The sequence below is a fragment of the Pipra filicauda genome, unplaced genomic scaffold, assembly GCF_003945595.2.
Source record: "Pipra filicauda isolate LSUMZ 115617 unplaced genomic scaffold, ASM394559v2 scaffold390_size662804_pilon, whole genome shotgun sequence".
NCBI classification, from domain to species: Eukaryota; Metazoa; Chordata; class Aves; order Passeriformes; family Pipridae; genus Pipra; species Pipra filicauda.
Genome location: NW_024104521.1, coordinates 453,722 through 478,366, shown reverse-complemented (window position 1 = coordinate 478,366; position 24,645 = coordinate 453,722). Strand labels below are relative to the sequence as shown.

Genomic DNA, 24,645 nt, shown 5'->3' with positions numbered 1-24,645 from the left:
CTCCAGAACACTGTTTTGCACTGGGCTGTCTTCCTGCCAGGAGACAGAAGTCTCACTGACAGGATTTGGTCCCAGTCCTACCAAGTGCTCCCACCTCAGGGATTCAGTCAGTTCTCAGCAGAGGGAAAGAACATGGCTAACCAGATTCACAGAGTCCTCTGCCCTGGGGATCATGACTGCCTGCAGAAAAAGGGTAGGTGCTACATGTAGTGTAAGCCTTATTCTGACCAGAAGCATTTCTATGGGTCCCAGCAACATAAAGAACAAGCAGGAATGTGACCCTGGCCTCAGGAACTGCTGCCAGGGGCAGGTACCAGCAGCAGAAGATTCCCAGCTTGTATATACATCAAGTTCTCCAAGAAGGATGTGTCTCTGCAAGCCCAGGAAGGGAGGCTGGAGTGGCATGATGAGAACACAGGGCTTAGCAGAAATTGTAGCTATGGAGTGGAGCACAAGAAATTAATTAGCCTGATTAGTTTGCAAAGAGAAGGAGGAATAGAGCAAACACTCTCCAATATGTAAAATGAGGTCAGAAAGAGAACAGTGAGTAATATTTATCTGGCTCTCCGGGGATGGGGCAAGAAATACTTAGCCTAATTTAAGACAAAGAAGATTTACACAGGAAAAGAGGAAATACTTCCAAACCTATAGTTTGTGAAGGAGTGGAATAGCTCACCTGTGGCTACTGTGAAGCTGTTTTCACTTAAAGACAGCTTTGGGTTTCAAGAGGAGTTTAGACACAGACTTTGGTCAAGAGCATTCTAGCTGGACTTAGATCTGCTTTTACACAAGTTGGGAAGAAAGGTGGCCATGATAACAACACACAAGACCGATGTTTCTACAAATCTCTGTCCGGCATTTCTTCTGCTGTGAGAAATCAGGCAGCCCTGAGCCAACCCACTTAAATGGTAAGAATAGCTCAGATCAGAGTTAAATCAAGTTATCTCCACCACCAGGACTCAGCACAGGGAACCAGAGCTCATTTCCCTTTTGGGGTTGGAAGACCAGACAGCGACACAGGGAGATATCAGCCTGTAACAAGGATAAACTTTAGAAGCTTCCTGTAGTCTAGCTGAGCTGTTTCATTCATGAGGCTACACTCCAGGACTACTCCTAGCCCACTGGTGCAGCAGGCAGTCCAAGCCTGGCTGCCAGACTGGAAGCTACCAGATCTCTCCAGGGTAACTTACACAAGTGCCCCAAAACCACAGAAAGTAAGGTCAGAGCTTTAACATTCATTCTGCAGGGAAGTAAAAGGAGATTATATGTCCTCTCTTGCTTCTGTATGGAGCACTAGGGCCAGAAGAGCTTTTAAAATTGTTTTCTCCCTATTAGCCCACAACCTTTGAAGAAATGGGAAATGCATGAAATGCTGACATCATCTGGAAGATGATGAGGGAATGAAGGAATGGATGAAGCGATGGCATTAACCATGTGAGGAAAACAGGATTCAGTTCTAGTTTTGTGTCATTATAGCTGGATGTGTGCAAAGCTGCACAGACACTCCTACTTCGCAGCAAGTCTCATCAATTAAACCTGTTTCTAATCAACAAGCAGCTCTTAAGATATTTGTACAATGGGAGGAAGGTTTACACTGACTGCTACATCTAATTAAAAGTCAAATTAATGTAATTTCCTCAGCAGAAATCAATCCCTAATCAGACTATACTGAAGTGACAATGAGACTCTACTGAAATCTATCCAACTGCAAAGACAGGGAACTGCAAAGACAGGGAAAGACGCTGAATCTCTTTCCACACATTTCTTCAGCTGCAATGCAAGGGTCCAAAGGCTCACATCCAAACCATTCATTCTATCAAAGCATCACAGACCTCAAATGACATCCCTGAGGCTTCAAAGGAAAAGATATAAAAAGTGTTAGAAAACTTCCTAACTTCCTTCCTTTAGCCCCTCAAAGGCAGCACAACAGGCCATAAAACCCAGTTGATAAAACAATCTGCACATCACCTTCCACCACAATGTGGCTGCAGTATCACAGCCTTTGAAAGCTTCTTTGTAAAGGGAATGGGAGAAGAAAGTAGATTTTTCTTTGGGATTAGCAAGAAAGAGCAGCACTGAGGCAAAGCCAGAGAAGCGAAGCAGTGCATTAGCAAAGCAGGTCAAAGGAGTGAGAACAAGATTTCTAAGCATAAAGGAGCCCAGAGAATGGCATGGGGAAGCTTCTGCTCACTCACTTAATGGAAGCACAGAGAGATGAAAAGGCGGCTGAAAAGAAAAATGACTCCTGCATGTCATTCCCCACCCAAGAAGGGTTTGCTTTAATGCAATCACATAGATACTGATAAGAAAACCAGGTAGAATCTGGAAATAATTATTTGCAAATAGATTCTGTTCAGGAAGACCTGATGGGACAAGCATGACCTTGGAAACCATAATGGAAATCTTTAGTTCACTATCAGCCCTGCTTATTTAGCACAGTCCACAAAGAGAACTGCAGCAACTTCCCTCTGCCCCCTCCATGAAATCTCTCAAACCTCAGTAGTTAGACACAAAGCATTGCATAGCAGGGCATTATCCAACATCAGACCAGATACAGAAGCCAAGGTAAAGACTCCAAAGCTTCACAAAAAGGAAGCAAAGTACCTGGTTTGAAGAGGCCATGGGGAGGACATGGCAAATTAGGACCTTTCTGATGAGTTATTTGAACAATTAATAAAGCAATCAGTTACTGTGCACCTAGAGAAAAACAGAGTAAGAAGGCCAGGAGGCCAGCTGGGTTTGCTGAAGACAAATCATAACATATCAGGTTGATTTCCCGCTGTGTTGAGGGAATGGCTTAATGGAATGCAGGGGATTTTCTGTAGCTGTGAGTAAAGAACGTTTAATAGGGTCCCAATTCTCAGGGCATCTAGAGATGTGGATTAAACAGATTCACAACTGGGTCAAATCAGCACATTTATACAGTAATTATTCAGGCTTTAATATGCTCTTGAGGAGATGGTCCCAGGGGTACCTGGACAGGCAATTTCAGAAGGGAGTTGACAGGCTGGTTACGCTAAACCTATTCTTAAATGATACAAAATTGGGATTTCGAGAAAAAAAAAATCAGTCTAGGAAGAAAATAATTTTAGCTGAAGTGTTTTGTGGCTGTGATGATCATAGGACTGAGAATGTCATTTTAATCAATTGGCATGATCAGCCTGAGCTTCTGCCAGGCCAAGTGGAAAGTGGGGCATGCAGGAAGCAGAGCAGTCATGTGGCCAAGAGGCTGGGGAAGGAGATGCTGGCTGAGGATGAGAGCCCTTGGGACAGAACAGATGACAACAGAAACAGGAATGTGCCTTATTTCCACAGTACAGTAATAGAGGAAGCCTGTGTCACAATAAGGCTATGGCCAAATTTCTTTGCATGTGTTCCAGAAAAGGTATTAAACAGCAAGCTAGAGAGACAAAAACAGGCACAAAAGAACACAGAAGAATGGCATGGAAGTGATTGCAAGTGGTTTTGCCCATATACTACCCAATGTCTGGAATGGCCCCAAAAGCATTCCATACAAGGAAACAAAACCAATTCAGGTGCTTGCTCTGGAGCAGAGTAGACAGAGGGATGCACAACATTCCCAAACTAATGCAGACTCGTGATGGAGTGGGCAGGCATCAATTACTCATGAATCAGGAAGGACAGAACTGGGAGAGAGAATCAGTTCTCAAACTGGTGGAGAAAGCTGCCACAGTTAGAGATCTCTCCCTTCGCTGAAGCTGTAATGATTCCAGAGTGAGGAAGAACAGGCTCCCCTCAGATACCAGACATTACAAAAACTTTGCCTCCCTGCTGATGTGGCTCTTGGACAAGAAAAGTTGCATCAGGGCTCTCCGGAGCAGGGGAAGCAAGCCAGCTTGCTGAAGAACATAACTACAAACCCAAATTATTTGGACTCAGTTTTGTCTTTGCTCTATTACTTTTGTGGGATTTCCTACCATCAGTGTTCTCCTCTTGCAAGAAGGAGACATTTTTAGGGAATGCCTTCACTATCTTTGCTTGGGAACCCTATTTTGTGAGTGATGGAGGAAAGCAATGAGCAGGAACGTGTTTCACCAGCATCACATACTCTGCTCAGTCCCATACTTTGTTCTCCCCTTAACAACAGCAAAAAAGCAAAGTTGCTCTGTGTGATAAACCCAAAGTGGGAGCACTCAGCTTCTCCTCATGCAAATTTACCACTACAAAACACAGAGGATCGCCATGGCAAAAGGGACAGACACTGACCAACCAGTGCTGGCCTAAGCAGCCTGGAGGTTCCTCTTCAGTCACACAGGGAGCTCCAGGAAGCTCTCAGATCTGTCAAGACACGCAGTGTCTGTCCAGATCCTACTCCTGCCCTGTCTTTTGAGGCAGCCCAATGAAGTGACAAGGTTGCTCAGCTATACCCCAAAAGCCACTGCCCAGGCCATAAGCAAAGGGTCTGAAAGAAGGTTGTTGATTCTGCAGAGTCAAGTCAGCTTACCAGCTCTTTGAAGAAGGCAGCCTCTTTATGCTGCTCTGAGTAGCGCTCATACTGGTCCAGTCCGTCCTGCAGTTTCAGGGTCAGCGTGTCGTAGTTGGACCGCACCACTTCCAAAACCTGCCAAAGACAGCCAAATACAGCAGAAGAGTCAACATCCACAGATACCTCACCACAGGAGGAGCAAGGCTGACACAGATCACAGCTCTGGCACCTATGTTGTTTTTGCACCATAGATGGCTTTAACAGCCAATATTTGGCTCGTAACTGACAACACAGAGATGAGCACTGAATGTTTCCTAATGCCAGTAAGGAAGAGTCCTCAAATTTATGGAATTTCTTCATTCATGAGAATAGTGCATGGAGCCTATATGTATGACAGCAGCAGTTTTGTGTCACCAGAAGTAGACATGATCTCAGTAAATTATGCAGCTAATTACCCCGTTAACACACAAATACAACACAGTAGGCACTATACACACACGGGTTCGCCTGACCCCATGGTCCTTCCAGGGCTAGTTTTGCCAGCACACCTCCCTCCTGGCTTGGGAATCACCATTCACCACCTGCTAAACTACCAGCTTCTACGGCTGCTCAGGTCAGCTTCCATACAGAACACTGCACTTCTCTCCTGATGGGAACAAGCTTCTGATAGGCACTAAGAGAAGACCAACCCTGGTACGGACTCTGGTTTAAGAAAGAGATGAAGACACAAATCCAGGTCTTCCTGCCCAGGAGATACTTTACTATCTGCCTTCACTGCAACAAAAGCACTATAGTTTTTATTACTGCCCTACTCTGCTCCCAGCACTAGGCTATACTTGCAAATTCATAGCTACACATCTCTGTCCTATTGAACTATTCATTTTCCTAGCTAGGGAACACCAAGAGGGACTCCCACGATGATTTTTAGCTTCAAAGCATTGCATGGACTAACATATTCCTCAAAGCATTTGTGAGATGGTTAGTAACAATAATGTTCCTAGAAGGAACCATAGAGCTCAGCACTCCTGGGCAAACATGCTCGAAACAATTTTCTTAAAGACATGAACTTCTTTCTAGGCTGTTACTATTTGCTCTGAGAGCTAAACAGAATATCAGCATCTGAGGCTTGCACTACAGTAGCCCCCACTTATGATAAGGCTCAGCCAGCAGGACATATATGATAAGGTGCAAAGGAAAAGGACTCTGCTCCAAGGCATCACAACTCAGAATAGATCCTAAGAAGAGCATTGCAGAGGATTTAAGACAACAGTGACTAGAACAATGAAGAGCCCTTGTACTTCTTCTTTTGTCCTCTCAACAATGTAAACACTACCCTCAACTGTCCCTTTAGGCAGCTGGCAGCTCCTGCCCCTTTACAGGACTGAATCCCATCCTTACACCCCTTATGCCAGGAAACTTGGACTTGATTAGGGTTCCTTCAAAAGCTTGTTTCCTCCAAACTCTGCATGTGGCAGTGGTCCACAGAGACATTCATGCTAGAGCCTGAGGTGATAGAAGCCACAGGGCATCACCTAATCAAGGATTAGGGGCAAAGAAAGGGTCCCAAAAGCGGTTCCCAGGTGAGATGGTCATACAGCAGTCACTTTGCAGCTCAGCTGTCCTCCAGCACTGCACAGACAAAGTGGGGTAGGAATAAGTATTTGGACTCAGTCTCAGAGGTCTTTTCCAACCTAATTGATTTTAATTCTGATTCTAATTCTGCAGTGTTACTTAAGAACAGCCTGACAGTGTCCTGCTGTTGTGAAAGCACACAGCCTCCTCTCCAGGACTCATTTCCTAATGCTGTTTGTCAGCTCCACTGGCAGAGAGAAAGAACCCTCTGCAATGACAGCCACCTCCAAATTCAGCCTGCCCTTCTTGTCCCTGTGTGCCAAAGCTGCAAGAAGTATCACAGAGCCAAAAGCAGTGATGAAAGAAAGCCACCAGGGCACAGGAATAACTATCCACTAGGGACAGAGCACGGTAGTATAATGCACCTTCTTCTGAGCAATAAAGAATCCAGCATCTTGCTCCTGTCAATTGGAGGAAGCCAAATTGACTAAGATTAATAAGCTACAGGGGAAAAACCTTGTTTGAAAGGTGAGGAATCAAATAGGCTTCTCCAGCAGTAACTCAGGGTGAAGGCATTTTACTCAGGGCTACCCCACTTCCCAGGAACCTTCCCCTGAGCTCCTCTTCACTCTCCTTGTGTCCCCTTATGCAGAGCCATGCACAGTGCCATACAGGTGTGCCCAGACAATGGATGGACATGCTTCTCCACAAAAGAATCAGGATTCCTCCTTGCTAGCTCTGAGCAGAAATCTCTTCAGATATTCAGAGGTATCCTCAACCCATGGTAAAGAGAAATAAACTCTGAGGGCAGCAGTGAGCTCTGTAACCAGTATCCTTTAAATCAGCCCTCCTGCATCCCCTTTGAAAGGCAGCTAAGAACTCAGTTTGATACCTTAAGAGGAAGACAGGAAAGGAACAAGAGGCCCCGAAGTCTCTACTGTGTTACCCACTACTTATCGTAGTCTCTGCAGTGAACTTGAGATCAGCTTATCCCTTTAGCTACGTATTTCATTGGCTTCCACTCCTTAACTCCTTTAATTATGAGATAGAACTTAAAAAGAAAGAGTAAGTTAAAAATAAACAGCTTCTCCCCCCTGCCTGATAATTTCCCTTTCTTGCTGCTGCTGAGAAAAAATGCTACGTGGGATCTGAGATAAACCCACTCACAGATAATTTCACTTCATACCTTGTAATGGATAGAAACTGTTACTGAGATTAGGATCTGCCATCCTTGAGACAATTTCATCTGCTCTTTAAGATGCAGCTGCTAGACAGAGGACAGGTTAAAGAGCAGCAGAAGATACTAAGAGTATCTAACATGAAGGTTTAAAAGCTTTCAACACAGATGACAAGGAACTCAAATTCTCTGTGTAACAGAAGACTGTGTGTTAGCATCCTTTGCTCTCCTTACATGCTGCTTTGACTTTTGCTCAGGAAAACTACGCAGGAAGAACAGCGCTTTTCGTTGAACACACGAGATCTTTATCTGCACCTTTCCATCAAACAAAAAGAACTAGAGGAATTTAATTTTGAGATTAAAGCATTTCTCCTTCAAGGTCATGTCCAACCTGTTCTTCCTAGAAGTCTCTAAACCAGAAAACATGAATTCCAAGATAGTGAAGTATGAATGACTTAAAAGAAGGGACTTTTAGTTGGACTCTCTCAAACAGATTTTAAATAGTCATTCAGATTCTTACGATCTCACGGGCATCTGGAAAAACACCAGTTCTAGTGTCAGGCAAGGATAGAGGAATTTGAACTGTACATTATTTCAAAGGAGCTTGATGTGACTCCTCAGATTGCAAGGGTGAACATGCAGGGCAATCTATTTTTCTTTAAAATGTTTTACTGGATCTTTACAGTGAAAAAAACCCTAATGGAGTCACAATCTAAAACTCTTTTTGTTGGTTACCTTAGGGGGATTGGAGTCTTAAAAAAGCAATATGACGAAGTGAGCAACTCAGACAGTCAATACAAGAAGAGTGAAGGCTGCTAAATTCCCTTTCTGCAGTTACCTGTATCAGCCCCAGAGGCTACATTTGCTCATTTACTCCACTGCAACCAACCTGAAGTCAGTGGAGCTGCACCACTGTAATTTAAAGATAATTTGCCATCAAATTAACCCCCTGCCCCATCGCTCACTCACTGACTGCTTTCCAGAAACTCCAGGGAAACATTAGCTATTCAGGTCCCTGCATTTGTGTCCCCAAACCAACCTTTCAGGAGCTGCTCTCTGAGCAAGTGTTTTCTGTGGCACTCAGATTTCAGCTTCCTCCTGCAGCTACAACTGCCCATGTCCCTGAACTCTCCTTCCCCAGTAACATCGACAACTTGTGAGCAGAGGCATCCCCTGAGCAACACAGTAGGAGGGCTGGCTTCTGACAGAAGGGCTGATGTGGGGCTCAGCTCTCCACAGCATCCCACCCATGCCATGCCCTGCCCTGCCATGCCACTGCACCTAGAGAAACAACATTATTTTGCAGAGTTTTTGCCTCCTTACTTTGCTCCATCCACCAGCTTATCGCTACCTTGCAAACTGGACGGACAACCTCCATTGTTTGGGTCAGTGGGCTCTTGAGGACACAAGCTCTTAAACCAGTTCTCCCAGAACCAATTGTCCCTGCCCTGCAATTTTCAGCATTCGAAACAGACCACAATTTTGCTGTAACACTCACTACACACAGGCTCCTTCCTTACTGCACCAGAGCTGTTCCCTCTGACCGATCCTCAACAAGAGCCGACATACTACACTCTCCCAGGAGAGACCGGACCTTCTGGAAGAGCCTGTCCTGGGGAAACATGGGGATTACACATGGCAGTTTCCTATCCCTATCCTACCCAGCACACGGTCACTGTTAGCAGCAAAGCCAGAGAAGAAGCTGAACTGGCAATGAAATCTAACAGGTAACATGCAACACTAGGGCCCATCTGTCTGAAAGACACCATTTGCTTCATTACTTAACTTTTTAACCTGCAGAATCTTTCATCATCTGCAACTGCAGTCTCTCTGCTTTACTGGAACATAAAATTAGAGAGCACCAGCAATTCACAGCACCCAGCAAAGGACCTGGTGCTGGGTAGATTCTGGGAAGCATGCACAGGTAATGACAGAAAAATAAAAGGAAAAACAGAAGCAAGAAGAAATCAAGGTCTCTACACTGTCTTTTAAATCAGCACAGGAAAGGACAAGAATGCAATCAGTCAGCATCACCAGTACCTCGCTAAAGCCTCTCCATGCCCTTAAGACAGTAATTAGCTACCACGACAGAGCAGTTGGAACAGCACTGATTGAATGATCTCAAATCAAGTAAAAGGCAAAAAACCATCCCAACAACCCCGAGGTTAAAATGCACTTGCCCCACACACCAGCTCCGTGCCACTCACATGGCTAGGATGGGGGGAGGCTCTCCAGATCAAGCCTAGCAAGCCCTCACAGGACAGAAAAGTTAGGTGCTCCATCCCAGCTGTCCCATGCCAGAGGATGGAGCAGCCAGTCTATGGGGCACGTAATGCTGACCTCTCATCAGCGCTACTGCACAGACGTGGCACAGGGGCAGAGGGCAGCCAGGGACAGACAAACAATCCTCCCTGCAGAGGTGTTGGAGTGCCTGTCACTGCCTGTGTATCACACACAGAGGGAATTCTGGCAGTTCCACCTCCCAAACCCAGGCAAAGCCCAAAACACCACAAGCAAACTCAGCAGTCTGTCCCCTCAGTTCAGACCATGGAGGCTGTAGGACATTACGGTTTTCCTATTCCAGTAGAATGCCTAATGTACATTTTACACTGCAGTCCTCAAATTGGCTTGTTTATTCCAGGTTTAGTACAAATGTTCCCCTTTTTCTCCCTCACTAATCTCCACAACTCCTAGTCCCTGAGCATTTCTCTTCATGAACTCAACTGAAGAGCAACATTTCTCATCGTAATGAAAAGGCTGCTGACATCTGGACTACGAAGAGGCTATTGCCTCTCCATAATAATGTGTCAGGTAATTGACATCAATTTTCCAGTACTATCTTCTAATTAATATGGAAAATGATTTTTTTTTTCCAAGTGCCATCACACTTCTCACAGAGCAACTTTAAAGTTGCTGATGCAGGCTGGAGTCTTTGCTGAAATTAATCCCCAGAAGCACCATAGACAAAGAACATAACTAAATAATTAGAAGTTAAATAAAAACACACACACACAGCTGCCACACTTCCCAAAAGACTCTGCCCAAACCCCAGCTGCATGTGTCTCCTTCTCCCTTTTCTCTTCACAGTCTGCAGGAGCCAAGTTCAGAGACACTAAGGCTGCCAGTGCTACGCACGTGTGCTGGAAGCAGCTGCCATTCATACTGGCTTCCAGGAAAGCACCCAACCCAGGACCAGCAGCAGCACAGAGCTTTTGTCTGACCCAACACTACCTTACCTTTGCAGCTGTTCCGGAGTTAATGCAGTGCTGATGCTTTAACACCATTCCTCACCCCATGGTGATCAAGCCATGACTATTAATTCCATGTTCATGAATGCTAAGAGGAAAAGGAGGAGGATGTCCCTAGGATAGCTAAACAACTCAGATTCCCAAGACATGCTTCATGTACTGCACGTCTATGGATCCAGAGGATGTGTAGCGGGTCTGGTGGGAAAGACAAAGATCTGGGCTGGAGATGCAAATGTAGTCAGGCCACATATGTGTCTTTCAAGACATGCAGCACATTGCCATTCCTCTTCTGGTGCCCCAGATCTCCTGCATCCAGCAGCTTGCACTACATGTAGTGAAGGACCTATGGCTCCCTCTTGGTGTTGGATGAGAGCATTTGGCTGCTCAGACAGCCCCCACCGTCTCACACATCTGTCACTTCCAGAGTAGGAAGCATCATCTTGTCTGCCCTGAGTACAGGAAAAAATCCTGGCAGGAAGGTTTTTTCCCAATAGTAAAAAGTTCAGCCAGCCCAAAGGATTAAATGAAAGTAAACAAGGGCAAATGTCTCCTCTGAGGTATGAAACAGGACACCACTGATGCAGGATGTACCAGCACTGCTGGGCAGCAAGGCACAGGAGGTCTGCAGGTCACTGGGGGGCAGAATGGCCTGCAGAGGTGGGCACAGCTGCCCACGAGCCCCAGGGCGGAACTGGGCCATGAGTACATGCTCCAGTCCTGACTGTGGAGAACCAAAGGCTGATGGGACTCATGGGAGTCTTGTTCAGTGCCTGGAGTGGGACACATAGACAAGGCTGAGTAGCATATAGCAAAGACAAGTTAGCCAGGAGATAGGGAGAGGAGGTGCCCCATCTTGCTTTCCACTGCTAAGATTGGTGCAGGGCCTCCTTGCACAGAGTTCCCATCAGGTTTACTCTGACAGTTGCTAGTTTGTGTTTGCCAATCTCCCTCTGTTCAACTCACTGTGCCTTAGCCAGGACTGGGAGTGAACAGTCTTTGCCCATTAGTTTGTCCTTTGTCCCTGCCAGTCACTCCTGGCAGTCCTGCTGTGCTCAGTGAATTACTCTGTGCCTAGCCAAACATGAGGTAAGTCTAACTCTCCATGTCCCAAATCCTTCCTGAGGACCGCTTTTATATATTTGCACTTGAGTGGTATTGAAATCCAGGCCTTGCCAGTTCTCTACGCAAGGCAAAAGGTTTTGATCGTACATGAAAGATTATCATTATTATTATTTTACTTAGCAACATCAAGGAAGGACATTTCACACCCCCTTTTCCTCAGCTCAGCATAGAGCCATTCTGTCAGGCTCAGATGATATACAGTAGCTCAGATGTTTGTTCAATGATCTCACAGGGATCTGTGATCTTTAAAGGAACAAGCCTACAAAGGCGACAGTTTCTATCCATGGAGTGGGAGGGTTTGGTTACAGTCTTTCTACTCTGCCCACAGGTGCCTCTTCTAAAAATAAATAATTTATGAGCTCACTCAGAAAATGACTGTTGTTCTCTGAACTCTGCTAGCAGAGATGGCATCCTGTTTTGAGACAAGAGTTATCTGCTCCAGAAATGTTTTAAACCCATAATCCATTAGAAGCCTCAGGTGTTCGACTCTAATGCTGGGAAAAGACTCATTGATCCAACCAATCTGGAACTCACACAGCTTACAGAACATCCCAAAGCCAAAAGTGTTATCCAGCTCCACCGAGAAGCTGTAAATGCATAAAAACAGTGCCTATTCCAAGCTCTCATTGGACAGGCATTTGCAAGCATCAGAAGTTACTTTAAGAAATAGAAAGGCTGCAAATAAGGACAAAGGCAAAAACTAAGAGAGACTTATGGTCTCTGTGCACAGCTTTCAGGGGACTTAATTTGTAAGAGATATAGACAAACAGAAGAGATGAATGTGGTTGATAACCCTGGACAACTCTGTAGCCATCACTAGGGCTAAGGAGTCTTATGCAATGATACCCTCTGAGCTCCAGCATTCAGGCAGGTGAAAGCCTGCCCACCTCACCGGAGCGCCTATGCCATGAACACTTTTGCTACATAGTAATTACAAGAAGTCACATCTACAGACACATGACAGCTCCCACACACATTAAATACACTTTGCTCAACCCATTCGGGTTTTGGAGCACAAGGAGCAAAAATGCATGTAGCCCCACACTGTTTTTTCTCAAGACCAATTCACTTTTCCAGTTTCAAAGACGGTCAGTGGGTTTATACTGATCTACGTATCCCACTCGGCACAAAGAACCTGGCACTCACTGTGGGACCCCGGGTACCCTTTCCCAGACTGCAGGGACAGGCTCTCCAGAGGAAATACAGGGGGCAATTCTGCATCATTCAAGTAGGAAAACAGGTTCAGTGGATTTCTGCCAAGGGAACAAACATCCATGTACTGCACAACACTGGCACTTTCAAAACCCAGGCAGGGAAAAAGAAGTCAAAGATCTTGAAACAAATGATCTTAAAAATTATCAATTCATAAAATAAGCAGCCTCCAGAGCAGATATTTAGATCTGGAAGGGGATATATGCCAGAAACTAAATGAGGCCCACTAAGCTTGCCTGATTTTAGAAATGTTGTGAGGAAGGCAGGCAGCAAAAGGAAGGCTTGGATGATGGCAGGAGCATAAAACCCTGAGATAGATAGATTTGCTATTTTGGAGTTACAGCCCATTTTGGAATTGTGAACCCTTATCTCCAGCTGGTGGCATTTATGAAAACATTTCTCACCGCTAGGTACATAAGAGCACTTGCAATTCTGCCAAGGCTTGAAATGCACTGCAGATAGCTACGGACTGGACTGTTAATTTTTTTATTTCCCCATTGTGCTTACAATTAACTTAAGTGGTGAAATGTGATGGGCTGTTCCAGGAGAAGCTTTTTATCTACCAGCTGCATTCTAGCAGAGCAGTAAATCAACCGCTGTCACCAAAGTGTCAGACAAGAGGACGAGAGCATCCTTATGCTCACTGTTATCACTCATATTACCCGTTCAGCCTAAGTGGCTAAACCAGCATTCAGCAAATGAATGCTGTGATTTGTGTGCAACCTTTGGTGCAGTTCTCTATTTACAGCAGACCTTGTCCTCCTGAACACAAAGGAAAAAAAATAAGCAGGAGCAGCTCTTTAGCACCATTTAACCGACCAAAGCAAGACCAGTAACCCTGATGTCCAAAACAAGATAAAAGAGTTTCAAGTCATGAACTGCTGCTCCAGATGAACTGAGGAACCAGGACATACAAAACTATTACAGAAATCAAAGACAGCTACAAGAACCTTAAAAAAAGGAGCTGAAGATTTTAAGAAAAGGTTTGAAATAAAATTCTTCCAGGGCCAGTAGTCAGAAAGCATCCTGACAAATGTTGGAACTCAAATACACCGCTTTCAGTTTAGATTGCCTGGATGAAGTGACAACAGGATACCTGATGTACACCAGAGGAAACTCATTCCTAGTAAAGAAATTCAAATTTTCCTAGAAGACAGTTGGCTCAGGAATAAGGCTGTCTAAAGAACAGATTAAGACAGGATATGCAACAAAATCCTTTCTATTCAATCAAACCTGGACAGAAGTGCACTGTTCCAGTTCGAAGAAACCAAAACCTAATTGTGCCCACGGGAAAAACAATGGGGAGGTTTATTCTGGTTATGGTCTAATCAAACACCTGCAGTCACAGGAAGCTTCTGGAACTACATCACCTGGTCAGGTTCATAGAAATCAGTACAGGATCCAAGAGAGCTTGTGCCCCCCACACAGCCACCATGAACTTCTACAAGACATAATGATTACAGACTGACTCAGAAATAAAACCAAACCAGAACTCACCAGGACTCTGACTTGAAGATGAAGAAAAATGAAAGGAGAACACAGACACTCCAAAAAGCTAGAGAGCTCGCCATGCATTTTGATTTTATTTTTTGATCTTTTACAGCAACTAGCAAGCAAATGGCCCCTATGAATGTACAACCCTGGGTCTGATGCTTGCTGAGAAAAAGTAGATGCCAATCTACCTCATGACTTTTTTTTTTTTTATGATCAGAAGTCTTTTTAAACTTGGTTTGCACAGCATGAATAAATTTAATTAAAGGAAGCAGCAGAACTAAATACCAAGATTCTAAAAAACTGGCTACAAACCAAGTGGATGCTGTGTATTTAAAGTAAGTCAAAACAAAATAGGACATGCTAGAGAAACAACCAGCTAGGACTGAGGAAGGAAGGTACGTGTTTGGAGGGGCAAAGGTTAGAAAGATCAGTTCCATAACTCCTACTTACATTTCAGCAATTAGTGGAAGTATAAAAAGCAGTAATTAAGTGACCTGAGGAAATGCAATGAAACTAAGAAAGAGGAAATGCAGAGACCATCTGACTAACTGACCACATGTGGAAAATGAACTCCAGTCTGTTCTAAGATAGGAAAAACAAGAACTTTTGAATACAAGCAAGAAGTCTGGATAGCCAAGAAACACAATGAGCAAATAGCTGTTTGATTATTGCACAATTTTGCAGTTCTACAGTATCTTCTATGAAATAAGGGCACTGGAATCAATATACAAGATTTAATACATGGATTATCAGAGAACTTACACAGAGACAACACAGTACTCCTCCTTTATTTTTGTGTTCTCTCTAATAATTTCTAATTCTCTATTTGCTTTTATGACCACTGTTGAGCCTTGAGACAACATTTCCAGGCTTATCACAATGACTCTGAGAGTCCTTTCCTGCATGGCAATATCTAGCCAACTTTTCTACAGCTTAATGATTCTAAGAGACTTATAAATTCAATCTGCAAAAATGCTTTCTAAAGATAGAGCCCAAAAGAAATAGAAGATCTATAGTCACTTGGTTAGCTACAAATAGCTGTAGCTACAAATAGCTAGAAAGACTGTAGTAGCAGTATGCTAAGGTAGGTAGCTAATAAGGAAAGGTGGGCAGTGCTTATAAGTTTATGTGACTCAACCCATATAAAAGTTCTAGCTCTTAAGGCTTTTGCAAATCTGGAGTGGGAAACGACAGCTATAAGCTGCTGGATGATCTTACAAACAGAAAATCCTGTAGTGAAAAGCTAACTTCAGCTGCAAAATATCTGCTCTAAGGCTGCAGTGCCAAGTGTGGTTTAAGTCAATCTAAGTGCAGGTCACCTAAACTGCAATCCAAAGTCTGGAGTTCCTCCTTCAAAGGTACTTACAGCAGAATAAGACACTCTGCTGTGCAACTGTGAAGTCTCTTTGTTCTATACACAAGCACTGAGGGTGCTGATGACCAGGCAGGATTGACATCAGGAGGGACCGAGAAGGTAAAGAAGGAGCAGAGATGACTGAGATACTGAGAATAAAGTTTGTAAGAATTATGACAGTGATGAAATTCCTTGCAAGACAATGAGATCAAATCAAATCCCCCCAAACTAAGTGACTCCTCACAAACCCCAGACACACTTTTGGATCCTACAGTAATCTTCATGGAAGAAAGGGAAAGGACAAAGTCTGTAATGAGGGCAGAAATAAAGGAACCAAATAATTTCTGATACAACATGCTAAAGGAGTGAAGCTTGTTAACATTTTAATTTGTTGAATTATCCCCTTTTGTGCTGTTGGGATGTGTCATTCTTTTGGAACTTCATCTGGGCAATGACCAGAACTGAAACAGGACGAGACCATTTATGCTTGGAAGCGTTCATGGCCAGCATAGAAAACATTTTCTGCCTGCAAAATCAGAACTGCTTAAACTTGACTGCTAAGTTAATTTAAAAGGAACATTTAAATGGCTATCAGGACAGATGGAAACACAGAGGCTACTATCCAAGATAATCACTAACAAGGGCAGGCCTGACGAGATGCTAAACACTGTGGGCTGAGACACTTTTTGACTGAAATAGAGATGTGCAGGATAGCTGGTCAGCAGACAGCCAACAAGTTGAAGCTGAGTGGGATCAGAGACTTGGGTATGGACCACACACAGAAAACAGCTCAGATGTTTCTGAGAAATCAAATTGTCTGCTGCTTATTACAGCCCTTCTCAGGGAAAGATGTCCATGTGTGTTCTCTGAAATAAATACAGAGACACCAAAGGTTGCTGACATTCAGTTGTTTTCAGTAATTTCTTCTTACACATAACAGAAACTATCAGGGCCCAGGGTAATAGTTATGCCCCTAAAGAAGGATTCCTGGCATGATTAAATGGTATCTTACAATCAAAACAAATTTGGAGAACAAAAAGGGCTTGTGTGCCTTGGAATGTAGTGTTTATCCCTGCAATATTTCTTCCACTTACATCCTTAAAATATTAGACCTACCACCTCTTCAACACCAGTGTTCTCATGATTCAGATGCTCCCAGCAACAACCACAGAACACCAGAGGAGAGAAGTTCCTTAAGAATATATGGCTGAGAGAGACTGAAAAGAGGCATCTGTGACAGTGACACTTCTGTCCACTGAGGTTCAGATGCTGGAAGGACGTGACACAAAGGGGAGGTTTATTGCTTACAGGCCAGATAAGATTACAGTGTTGGCTGTATGCCCACCACTGACAATCAAGGAAAAGGTGACTTGTGCTGGCCCCTGTTCTCTCCAAAGGATGAGGAGAACAGAAGAACAAAACTTATGCTTCCTTTCCAAAGCACCATTAGCTGTTGAATCCTCAAGTTGAGCTAATCAGTACTCAGAACAGCAAGCTGGAGAACTACTTGCCCACAATGCCTGCCCTCTGAATCACAAACATGCACCCTTTGCTGTCACAGCTCTAAACAGAACCTGTTGGCTATAGAGATGGGATATATTAAAGACTCAGGTAAAGATGATGCCGCTCTCCTGGGGATATGGAGCTGATCATCAAGGCTTCCACATTATCTCTATATTTCTCTTTTGCCGTAATTCCTGGATCAGTACCTGCAGCATCTGTAATGGAAATATCATCTCCACGGTAATTTCTGCAGTGCTTGGAGGACACCATTGTTCCACAACCTAAAAATCCCTCTGTGAGGATTTAGTGCTCCCAAGTGCCTCTTGGACATCAAACGTTTTCAAAACTATTAGCTCTGATGGGTTTTTGAATAAGCTCAGTGAAGTCGCTCAGTATTTCTCATGAGAAAAAGGTAGTTCTGACCCAGTAGAATAAAAATTACTGAAAAGGACGAGGAGGAGGGAGAAAGTCCACACAGCCCACGCTGTCTGCAAGCAAGGAAATGAGATTTGATTTACTCCGTGATTCTGAGATGTGTTCAATTTCAGCTTGAATTTTCACTGCATTAATTCAGCTTGGCCGAGCAACATCCCCATTAGAGACTGTCCAAAGCAATATGAGGTGATCCACAAATGATCTTTGAAGCTGAAGGTTCAAAGCCTTGGTGAGGTGGGGGTTTTAGCATATTTTTGCATGTGCAACCCACAAACCCGTGTCTTCCAAGAAGTTTGAGGACAACAATATAAAGAAAACAATTAGATACAGTGCATACACAGCTCCTTATGGGTGCCAGTTAATCAATTTATTTATTTAGCTCACTGGTTAAATTTCCTATTCCTGCACCACAGAGAACAACTCCAGGTCTGTTTTCTATGATTCAAAGGGATTAGATGACAAGCAGAAGTCACTCACTAAAAGGACTTAAGGGCTTCAGTTCAGGGATTAATAACTCAGCAGCTTTTTCTCCAGACTTTAAAACCACTAATTTGTACTGCATTGGCTGGTAGTTTTATTTGCACAACTATTTTTGTTTAAATGGGAATCTTAAACTCTTCCCAAAATGCTGCTGCATTGCCCTCTTGGTATTACTCTCACATCTGAATTTTTGAGTATCTTTAAAGAGGATTTCATGCTTGCTTAGCTAATTTCTTAAGAAACTGCACCTTGTACTAATACACACAAGTTCAATTTCTACTTGGCTTTTCCTAACTAACCAGGCATATCAGCTCAGCAGCCCCCTCAGGAATTCAACAGCACTAGAAGGCAGCTTGGGTGGAAGCTTTGGACCAGGTCTCTCTGCATCAACTCAAGTCTCATATTTCAGAGCAGCTCTACAAAATATTTGCCTGCATTTGACACATAGTAACACACCTTTAAGGTAGGATAAACCACAAGGGTCCACTCTCACCAGGGGTTAACACAAATTGCTACCACACTTATCCTGCTGAGAAACCCAGTGGCAGAAGCTGAATGGGATACACTTCTGCTTACTCTGTAGAGACTCCGATCTTACAGTTCTGAGAATCATTCACATAAGGGAGTTTCAGTGAAATGGTGCTACAATTTAACCCCAACACTTCTACCACTTTGGACTGTATGAATAAAATCCAGAAACAAAGTCTGCAGATTGAAAAATTCAGGTACTTCAAAGGTTTGTTGTAGCCTGAACTGGCCTGAGTCAGAAAAGACTAAATTTCTTCCATATGCCTTTTTAAGGACTGACTTGTGACTGTGCCTAGAGCTTTTATTTGGTGTATTTTCACAAATTGCAATAAGTAGAGCTGTTCACTTGGTTTACTGCTTCTAGACAACAACTGCCAGCTATAATCAACTCAGAAAGGACAGTAGGGAAGGGCGGGCAGCAGCCATAGGATGCATCACAGCAGCAAGCAATGGTTGTGCATTAGGAAAGGTTCATCTTTTTTCCTTCTCACCTCTCTAAAACATGTCAAGGGCACTAATTAACAGGCTACCCAAGGCACAAAAAGGCTACAAAGAAAGATGTCCCTAGTGTCCTGTTAAGGCCCAATCCCAAGATGACTACCAAGATTTTAGAAGTCTGCTGAACTCTCCCAGTCACGAGTCTCCAAAACTGATACCAGAAAGAATTCAAATATCACAAGTACTCCAGAACTAAGAAAAGCAGAAAAGAAATAAAGTGACCTGCTTCATATTCTGTTATCACATGTTGAAAGAGACAGAATTGTAAAATGCCAGAAGAGGCACATGTAAAGGAATCCTCTCAAATGCGTGTGCTGTCAGCAGCATGATGGCACACAGCCACCCCCAGAAAAAAACAAGGGCAGGGAAAAAACTCAAGTCAAATACTGTGCCAGATCAACAATTCAGCATCCAGAGAGAAGGGAACACACAGCGGGAGCCATACAGAACAAGAGAGGCCTGTGATCTGAGATGCCACTTGACCCTACCCTAGCAGGCATTAAAGCCTCTGCCAGGGAGGGGTACCCCAGCATCAGAACCATCTGATCGCCTCTTCCAAGAGCACGTGACAGAGGAGAGCTGTCTTAAATATTCTGTAGATATTTCTTGAGCATCTGTTCTTGACTTAGTAACAAGCAGCAGGGCAGAAGATGCTGCAGTGGTCTGAGAGCACCCAGGTACAACTCCGTAAGATGACCAGAAATAGGTTTAACAGTCCAGAGTCTGGATTCACCTTTTAAACCACATCCCTATTGAGCACTGGAAAGTAAGGGGGTTTGGGAGAGCACCAGTAGGGGATTTTTTCACCCCCTTTTTAAAGACGAATTCTATCAAAATAAAAACCTCCTACTCTCCAGATCTGACTTCTGAGATTTTTGCATCATTCTTTTCTAAAACAAAGATCAGGATCAAACCAATTGTCCATTTTTCTTCAAGCATCCTAACCTAACCTTTTCCAAGCTCATCTCAGAAAAAGCTCTCCCTGATGTACGTAAGCTGAGGTTACATTGAGTTATGATCACATGTATGAAAAGCATGGCAGCTTCAGTCCATGTCTCACAACAGAACAGTTACCTCCATCTTCAAATTATGCTTCACTCAACTGAAGGGTTGCTGGGTGAGGATGAGGGACCAGGCTATGCCTTAAGCTAATAATGCAGCTGACAAGATCACAAGTTAACAACTGACTTCCTGATGAGTGATTGGGACAGGAGTGGTCAGTGACCAACTTCTTTATGCTAAAACATTTGGTACAACATTAATTGCCCAGCCCGAGTACCACTTTGTCCTAGTTCAGAAGCATAACATACTAAAAAGCAACAGAAGCACTTTAGAACTCAAGCAGTCCTGGAATATTATCCCTCTGGGCACTAGTGAGGGTGGAAAGCTCAGCAAAAACTCGATGATGTGGGAAACTGTCATCAGCCAGAGAAATTAAGTTCAGATCATGTTAATATTCTCCCCTGCAAAAAGTGTGTCATGCTCAGGTGTCTGCAAAGAGGTTGAGATGAGGCATTACAGCAGCTTTCCTTTTATTCTTCTGAGGAGTTTAGCCCAGCAACAGATCTAACTTTCCTTTCTATGCCTATAAAGCGACTTGTAGGTGGTACTGTAATTAAATAGGTCCATCACTTAAAATAGAAAATCAAATCTTTATAGCTGAGGTGAGAATTAAGACTCTGTAGTGAAACGCATCCATCAAGTCACTGGCTTTCAGGAGCATTAACGACAGGGTAGAAAATTCCCAGCAAACAGACTGGATGCAAAAAAACAAAGGAGATAATCAGAAAGTCTAGGTTCCAGCATGCCTATCCTCACAAATCCACATTTCTGTTTTCATCAGCTGGAAGACTGTTCCTGTTCTAGTGTTTCAAGATGTTCAACAAAGAGAGCACTTATTGCCAACAAAACACAGCCTTAAAAAGTCTATACTGTAGCTCACAGCTACCTTTTTGAAGAAATGAAAGGGACAAAAATAACTGCAGATACAGTCACGTGAAGCTCCATCTAGATCCTTGTTCTGTATTACATCCTGTTGTACAAAATCACTTATAAACCTTGGGGTGACAGGAACAGCTAATGTTTCCTGCAAGATGGATGGACAGATGCCTGACTCCAGCAAATCACCAATATGACACAGCTGAGCAAAGGCTAGTATCTAGGTTTGGAGAGGGATATATGTATTTCTAGTGCAGAAGAGTACTGGAAAGGAAGATGCAGTCATTAGCCAGCTAAGCAAACTCTTCTTTTATACATTTGGAAAGAGAACTGCTGACAGAATGAGAGACATCTCAGGGCAGGCTCTGACCTCCGGATTCACATATGGATTGATTCATCCTGGGTTTGGAACATTAATTATCACTGAACTAGAAGGCTGCAAAGGACAATGCAATACTTAAATGAAAAGATTGGTGTCTTACTTGCAGGAAGAGCAATGGTTTGATTCACAATGTGCTGAAGAAATATAACCAGGGGGGAGTTGATAGCAATGCCCAGAGAAACAAATTTTCACAGTATCACCATAATACTGTTATTTCCAGCTTTCCACTGTGTTAAACACACTCATGGAGCTCCAGGGCAGCTCAGTTTGCTCTGTAAAAGATATCAGAGACCTCCCTAAAGCCAAAGCACCCCAAGAAGAGTTAGCCAGTCAGATGCCCGATGTTAGCATCTTGTTGCCAGAACGATGCCTTGTCTCTCCCCATCATTACATTTCACTGCAAGCAGCTGTCACTGTCTCAGAGTGACATCAGAATGTCATCAGTCCATTAATGGACAGGAGCTTTGTCATGCCATTGCAAGTGGGAGAAGCACTCCTAAGAACTTCTCCACCTCTATACAGCTTTTACATAGGACCCCAAACCAGTATTTTCTGGGAAGTCAGGAAGCCTTACAGTAAGATTTTAATTGCATTCTGTGTGTGTTTTTACATCCAACTCAAAACCAAATGCAATCTGCTGAATTACAGCTGCTGAGGGAAATACACTTGGGAAACCACGATGGGGTTTGTACACAAATAAGCCTTCGGCGCAATATTTCATTAGCAGGGTTCTGTCACACAGTGACACTTATTGGCAAAGTTTCCAACTAGGAGGCTAAAGCATATGGCAGGGGTCACTGGAAACAATGTTATTAGGTGACAGTCTGCAAGAAATCACCCTGTACTCCAAACGTTCAGGATATACCAGCAGATTTTCCATATACATCCTCTTACTGCCAGAGGTTATCCTAACGAACATCTGTTTTCATGGAAAAGAAAAGCTTCTAGGTTTAACACTGATACAACTGTGACACACTATTTAACGCTGATGCAAGTGATGGTTTCTGGGTCCCATCAGCTTTTTCCAGAAATCCTAGGTACTGTCAGACAATGCTCCAGGACAATTTACCGTTTTCTTGTCTGGGAGGCCAGAAAACACCTTCCCTGTCAGAAATTCCTGCTGTGAAGCACTCATTAGTGGAAAACATAAATCCATGAATTGGAAAAAGGGAAATAGGAACTCCTCCAAACAGGTATTCAGGTGAAAGCAAACACAGGGCTATGAACTAATATCTTTCCGCAGGCCTACACTTCTGCCAGATATAAGGCAGATGCTGCTGCTCAAACAGCATGTGCTGCTAGCAATACTTAGCTCCCCAGGAGCTTATTTGTGCCTTAACTGAGCCATGGGGGAATCCAGGCACCCTCTGACTGAGGCAGTGGAATTGATTTACAGCCTCTGGCACTTGGCTGATGCAGAACCACCTTCCCCAGTTCCATCTCTCTGGGCATCCATCCCCCAAGCTTGCTGTCCTTGAGTGACAGCTCTCTGAGCAATCCCACTGCCTGCCTCAGATCTCCCATGAAGACAGAAAGAAGATCAAGAAGACACATCAGGGATGCTGCCTTCTCCACTGTTAAAAGGTTTGCCTTTGAGGTCCCTACTGTGGACAATAAATTTGAACTTAATGTCTTAACACACAAATGCCAAATGTCAGAGAGCCAGAAAAACTAATCTTCCAGCTGAGCGGAGCTCTGCTCAGGTGTGGCACCTTTTGGCTCAGCAGCATTTACTCCCCTGCTCTGGGAGGGATGGAGACCACAAAGCTCCATTTGTTTCCCACTCAGAAATCAGAGCGATGACCCAATTCGTCACTTTTGGGAAACAGCTGCAGCTCCAGTTAGAGGATCCAGAGAAGGAAGGCAGAAAAATATCATGTTACAGTAGGATACTACTAGAGAGAAGGAAGAGTAGCAGTCTCTGAAGGCAGAAGTTTCAGCCTAAAGAAGCCCCAGAATGAGCAGGGCTGACAGTCACTGCAAAGCCTGTCCCCTTTTTGTCATAGGAGAATGTAACTCCAGGAGTGGTTTCTCACAGCCACATCACTGTCTGTAGCTGACACAGCAGGCTGCAGCCTGTCTGCCTTTAGGACTCCCAAGCAGAGAGATGCCTGAGTGTAAGGAAGCTTAGGGTGGAGTTCAAGCCTAGAGCAACAAAGTGTAGTGCTATAAATCCAGTTTTACAGAGAATGACCAAAGAAGTTTGCACGGTATCTATATGCATTATGGCAACAGCCAGCGTCTGTTCCTGTTTCACAAGGGATTAAAAAACCTTCTCAATCTGAAGTTTTACAAAATGCAAATTGATTTGTGTGTTCACACAAGCCAGCCGTTGACGGCTCCTGCTTTAATCACAGATGTGCAAAGTTGCAATTTAATCTTTATAAATGCAGACTGTTTTGATCATCCTGTTGCAATCCTCTGTGGAGCTTTCCCTGCCCTATACAAGTGCTTAGCAGTGATGGGAATCTGTAACACTGCTTTGCACTTCCACAGGAGCCTTCTCCAGCAGATCACACAGCACTTCAAATGCTGCCTGGCTCCCCAAGGGCTCCTCACTGGCTGCCCTCTCACTCAGGAGGACACAGGGCTCAAGCTTTGCTCAAGGCAGCACAGTGACAGCCAGTTCAGATCCCAGCCTTTAGCCCCTTCCTCTAGCTACCCACAGCCTCTTTTCTAGGATTAGTCAAGTACCACATAAAAAGCAAACCTGCGAGGCATCTCAGAAATGTTTTCTGAAACACTCACTGGGAAGGAGGACACTAGGAACACTAGGAACTAGAGCAACATCAGCTTGTTTCCACAGTATGGACTGGGAGCTTATTACAAAGTTAAACCTATGGCTCTTGCTCAGCACACTCCCAGCTGTGAATCAGGCTAGGGTCATAACTCACACCCCAGGTGTTGCTTCTGCAGCCCCAGCACAGAAACTTATCTTGCTCCAGGAGACTTTACCCAGTTGCAGCCAGCAGCAGCTCTAGAAGGCAGCTCTTCCAAACCAAGTCCCCAGCATTCAGTGGTCACCTGCACTACAGCAGTCTTCAGGCCTTCATATGTTGCCTGTGATACTGGCAACAGCCAGGCAAGGATGTGAAGTTTAATGGACTTATTTTGTTACCAGTTTGTATTTCGAGGCAGTCCCTAATCTGCCCGAGAGGACAGCTCACAGAAGGGGTGGAAGCAAGACATGCCTCAGCATTTGCATTGCACAAAGGGTGGAAAGACTCCTCTGCTCTGGGAGCAACTGAGGTGTTT

The 24,645-nt window shown here is 44.0% G+C and overlaps 1 protein-coding gene across 6 annotated transcripts in view; it reads right to left on the bottom strand.

Annotated features, from left to right (window-relative positions):
* Positions 1-24,645, bottom strand: part of ARMH3 (armadillo like helical domain containing 3) — a 127,365-nt gene that overhangs the window by 3,818 nt on the left and 98,902 nt on the right. For all 6 annotated transcript variants that reach the window (XM_027721688.2, XM_027721696.2, XM_027721705.2 and 3 more), the window contains one exon: positions 4,466-4,582. In XM_027721688.2, coding sequence (XP_027577489.1) covers positions 4,466-4,582 — 117 coding nt within the window. The remainder of the gene's footprint in view (positions 1-4,465; positions 4,583-24,645) is intronic.